General features: G+C 32.4%; 1 protein-coding gene across 1 annotated transcript in view; it reads right to left on the reverse strand.

Annotated features, from left to right (window-relative positions):
- LOC106468673 (bifunctional 3'-phosphoadenosine 5'-phosphosulfate synthase-like) overlaps nucleotides 1-5146 on the reverse strand; it is a 27999-nt gene that overhangs the window by 15444 nt on the left and 7409 nt on the right. The window contains exons 3-4 of the mRNA XM_022397671.1: nucleotides 3094-3329; nucleotides 30-84 (exon numbers count right to left, since the gene is read on the reverse strand). Of these exons, the coding sequence (XP_022253379.1) occupies nucleotides 30-84; nucleotides 3094-3329 (291 nt within the window). The remainder of the gene's footprint in view (nucleotides 1-29; nucleotides 85-3093; nucleotides 3330-5146) is intronic.

The raw sequence follows: 5146 nt of genomic DNA on the forward strand, positions 1-5146 counted from the left end.
CATATTTCGATTGGAGTAGTCAACAAAACATTCGTAAAATGGAAGACTTAACTCTTTGTGTATGATACGTGCCTGTTCTCGATCCTGAAATTAAAAAATTAACAATAATCTACAAGAATAAAATATAATAATCTAGTTGAAAGAATATAAGCAATGCAATGCTGCAATAACGTCTAAACTGGGGGGATGATATATTCCAAATTAAATAGTTTTAAATCATTGAATCAGGATGTTTGGGAAGTCAACTAAATGAACATCTAGTAATATATTTATTGTTTAAATTAACAAAATAAGAAATAATAGATAATATACAAAAAATAATATAAATCCCATTCATGTTCCATTTCAAAAAAATCGATACTTTTATTTACACTTCTCAGGTATTGTTGGTGTTTTTTATTCTTTTTTTTCTTGTTCCGTATTACTGGACTAAAGATTCATTTTTGACAGTTCTTATACTCCTAACCTCACCAGGGCTAGCCATGGGCTACTGGTCAGTGTGTCACGCTGTAGATGGGAAGGTCCAAGGCTGGAGCTACAAAATCACCCGACTCATTTTTGATAGTTCTTATACTCCTAACCTCACCAGGGCCAGCCTTGGACTACTGGTTAGTGTGTCATGCTGTAGATAGGAATATCCAAGGTTTGAGCTAAACATGATATTCAGTTTTAGCTGTAAGGTTATAGGTTATAAATGTGACTGTTAATCCTGCTATTCCTTGAAGAGGAGCCACATATCATACAGGTTGAACTTTAGTATTGTACAAAGCTTATTTTATCCTCATTTATTATATCACTTGCGCTGGTCAAGATCTTAAGGTAACAGTTATTGTTGAGGCGCATTTTGAGTCTGTGACTAATTCTGTACTTGTTATTACATTTAAAAGGGTAAAGAATGAACTGTTAATGCCTTGTAGCTCGTCCACACAGAAAATATGTAAACTGATACACCAGATGTAAGCGTTTGAGAACTGGAATTCGTTCTGTGTAATAAAAACAACTCACTAAAAGATATTTGAGGCTCCATGATAAATTTAAAATCAATTTGTATATAGGTTGGTTGAATAGTACGCTTAAGTTTCTTTACACTGTGCAAACCTGTGAATGTTAAAGGTACATACAATGGAAATTTTGGCACATCATATCTCACTGTCGTGGTTTGTTGAGAGACAAAGAATTCTTAAAATGCTATTGATGGCATGGATGGGAAAATCATTCTTTTTTTAACACCATTTTCATGTTTTCTATTTCTTTATGGAACCCAAAAAGTCACTTGTCATATGATACAATAGAATCTTGAATCTGTGATAAATTCCTTAGTCCCGCCCTTAGAACAGAATTTGTCACAGATTGAAATGCATTTCAACCATAACCTGTTAACATATACAAGCCTACACTGAACTCTACTTTCATCCAACGCTTTTTATAGTGTTTACATATAAATGAAATCTAATCGACATCCTATCTAGAAAGTATATCTCTTGGCAGGTGACTTAATTCTTAGGTTTCAATTTAAGAAAAAAAAAAAAAACATGAAAGTGACGTTACAGAAGAACGATCTTCCCATACATCTTATCAGTAGTACTGTTAAGACTTATCACAGCAAACTATACAAACCACCAGCAGTGAGATATGACGTACCAAAACTTCTGATGTATGTAACTTTACCACAAATATGTTTGCGTAATGAAAGAACTGAAACGTATCTTTCAGCCGACTTATACGCACATTAATTCTAAATCTATCATGAAGCCTCATATCTGCCTTAATCAGTCGTTTTCATTTAAAGAACGAAATGTTACCCTCAAACGCCCACATGCTGCGTATCAGTTTACATGCGCTCGGTGTGGACGAGGCTACTTGACAGCAACAGTATGTTGTTTATAGAATAACATCTAAGTGTGGATGTGCTGAATCAACTGTATTTCAAAAATAAAAGTGATGAGAAACCAAATGTGAATGACTTCAAGATTTTGACCAGCGCAAATGATATACTGAGTGAGAGGATAAAATAAAATTCGTACATTATGAAACTTATCTTGCTTTATATGCGAATCTTTCGGCTGTAAAACTGTTAATAAAATTTCAGTCACTGTTTTAGGACCAGAGTTCAAGAGCTAAATGTTACCGTTGTATGGAAATAAAATTCGTACATTATAAAACTTATCTTGCTTTATATGCGAATCTTTCGGCTGTAAAACTGTTAATAAAATTTCAGTCACTGTTTTAGAACCAGAGTTCAAGAGCTAAATGTTCCCGTTGTATGGAAATAAAATTCTAATGATCGATTTTTTTCAAAACTGCAAAAATCTAAAAACTGAACTCCTACAAATCTTTAACAGGATATTTTATAATACTTTAAAACATATTTTAACAAAACTTCTTGAGTTGAAGATGGAAGAAATAATTTTTACGTGCTTTAAGTTAAATCTGTAAATTAATATTTATAGGATTACATCTGTTCATTGTTATTTAGTGTGTTTTAACTGTATTGACACCTTAAATCAATTACGCAAAATCAAAAGTTGTTACTTATTCCTACATTTTTTTTTCAGTTAATTTAAACGTTTGTTTGTAATTTTGAACTGATTTATTTGAAGGGAGATAGTGGTAACGGGACGCGAATAATGGGCCCGCATATCAACTGTTCGGTACGCTACCCACTGAGCGTCCCTCGTCTCAAAAATTACTTGGACTTTTATAACTGTCATTCTTATCATTATAAGACCTGGAAATGCAGCAATGAGCCGCGAACCATGAATCTTTGAATCCATACTGCGAAACGTTATCATCATGGCCATGCTTGTTCCACAAACTAATCAGAACAACATTAACAAACGTAACAAAAAAACTCGTTTTTGTACTCCCATATATTTAAGATTTATTTTAACTTTCTAAGCTCATGTTAGCCTTAGCTCAAATTACTAATATTGACAAACTCTGTTCATGTTGATAATTAACACATATTTCAACGGTGCTGGTCATTCTAAGTTTAAAACTACATAGCAATTTTATTCTCTGTGTACAGTTAAATTCATTTTTTACATCATTCAAGGTTACAGCTTTTAATTCAAGAATATTCCATTTCCAAACCTTAGCAAAAGGACTGATAAAACTGGTTAGAGCTACTACACCACTGTCAGCAAACAGTTTAGCCACTTCAGCCACTCGGCGGATATTTTCCTCTCGATCTTCTGCGCTGAAACCTAAGTTTTTGTTTAAACCATGGCGAACGTTATCTCCGTCTAGGGCATAGGTTGGAATTCCCTGAGCGCAAAGATAATCTTCTACTCCAAAAGATATTGTAGTCTTTCCAGCTCCTGATAAACCTGCATAAGAAAAAAAAATACAGACATTGTTCAGCTACAGAAAACGCTACTGCTATCAATACTTATATGAGCATTACCATAGTTTGGAGCTAAAAGGGAAATATTTCAATGAAAAGAATAAAATGCGAGTATTATACTGCTGTAAAACATCCATAATTATAGAGACTTTTCCCTGATGTAAAGAAATGGAGTGATATTTTCTAATATAAACATTTGTAAATATATATACTGATTAAATATTCTTCACAATAGATCTAAACATGGAAAGAAATGCCTGAAATAATAGCTTTGAATCTCTGGGAAACTGTTCTTAATTGTTGCTCAATTTTTATGAGATTTCTTATACCTTTTGATATTAATCGCACCAAAAAAACCTTTAACCAAGGCACCATTTTACCAGAAGCAAGTGACATTTACGAAAAAATTGAAGGAATACTCTGATAACTCATAAAAAAGTATGGCACGTAACAGTAAAATAAAAGTAAGTCAATATGTAATGTGTATTTACCAAAATTATACATGATAGCTTACGTAAGTTATTCAACTTTGTTGTAAAAAGTCGCTTTTGCCTCAGTAACCAATAATATGTTTATTTGTGAAAATGTATAAAATTGCACATTAATAGTTAGAGTTTCAATTTATGTTGAATAGTTATTGCATAATATACAATCATCTAGGCAACGCTAAGTTGGATGTATTATTATGCGCTTTGATTGCTGTTGTGTGAATATGGATGAGAACACTTATTTCACTGGATTACAAGGAAAAAAAGTAACAGATTACTCTTTTATTTCGAATTTCTCAAATGATTATTTTTGTTCTTTGGATTTAAATATTGCCTATTTGTTTAATACGAGAACGTTAGAAAAATAAAAAGCACTTGAAAATACCTAACAAATGAGAATATTTGGATGCAAAATGAATATGAAAATTCAAAACCCTTGAGATACATGGAGCAGGTCTAATGTCTGTAACCCGAATGACAAAAGTCTTCGATTTCTCTATAGAGTATGCCACATGAAGTCAAACAGCTAATATAAAGACATCGGAAGTTATGAGAAAGTTTTTTAGCTATTTTTAACTGACGTCAGTCTTTTCCTACAGGGACAATTTCCTGTTGAACGTAATATTATATAAATTTCCCCTAGTAACACCTAATTATTTTTAACCCTTTGGAAATTTTTGACGAGCTAATGTATTTTGTATGTTGTTAGAGCTTTTTAAGGGGTTACTTAAATTTGGAATCTATCTTCTTACAATCAAAAATAACGTCCTCATCTAATATATATTTATATACATATATCAAAGGTTCGGACGTGGCCTGGTTGTTAGAGTATAGGGCTACGTATCGTAAAGTCCAGATTGGAGGCGCTATCTCGATGAGCACTGTAGGGGAGCTATAAAAGTGGCAAAACATTTTATTATTTGGGTTCACAGGACAGGAAAAAGCCCTTATGGTGGCAGATGACGTTGGCTAGCTGCCCTCTCTCTCTCTCTGATTAATAGTTCAAAAACTAGGGACCATTTAGACCATGTCTGTATAAAGTCTTAATATTTCAGTTCCAGTTCATAATATGTATTAAATTGTTCAAGTAAAAAAATATGGATGTCAATTAGAATTTAAAATAAATTATGTCAGATCTTAATAATAATCTGTACTAATATACTGACGGATATTATTAGTAACTTTTTGAATATCACTTGCAACTTATTATACAAGTAACTCGTAATATCTGATATACACCAAATGTTCCCGAAATGGCGGCTAATAACAATTGTGAACCTATATGCATATATATATATATATATATATATAG

This window comes from Limulus polyphemus, unplaced genomic scaffold (assembly GCF_000517525.1).
Source record: "Limulus polyphemus unplaced genomic scaffold, Limulus_polyphemus-2.1.2 Scaffold90, whole genome shotgun sequence".
Lineage (NCBI taxonomy): Eukaryota > Metazoa > Arthropoda > Merostomata > Xiphosura > Limulidae > Limulus > Limulus polyphemus.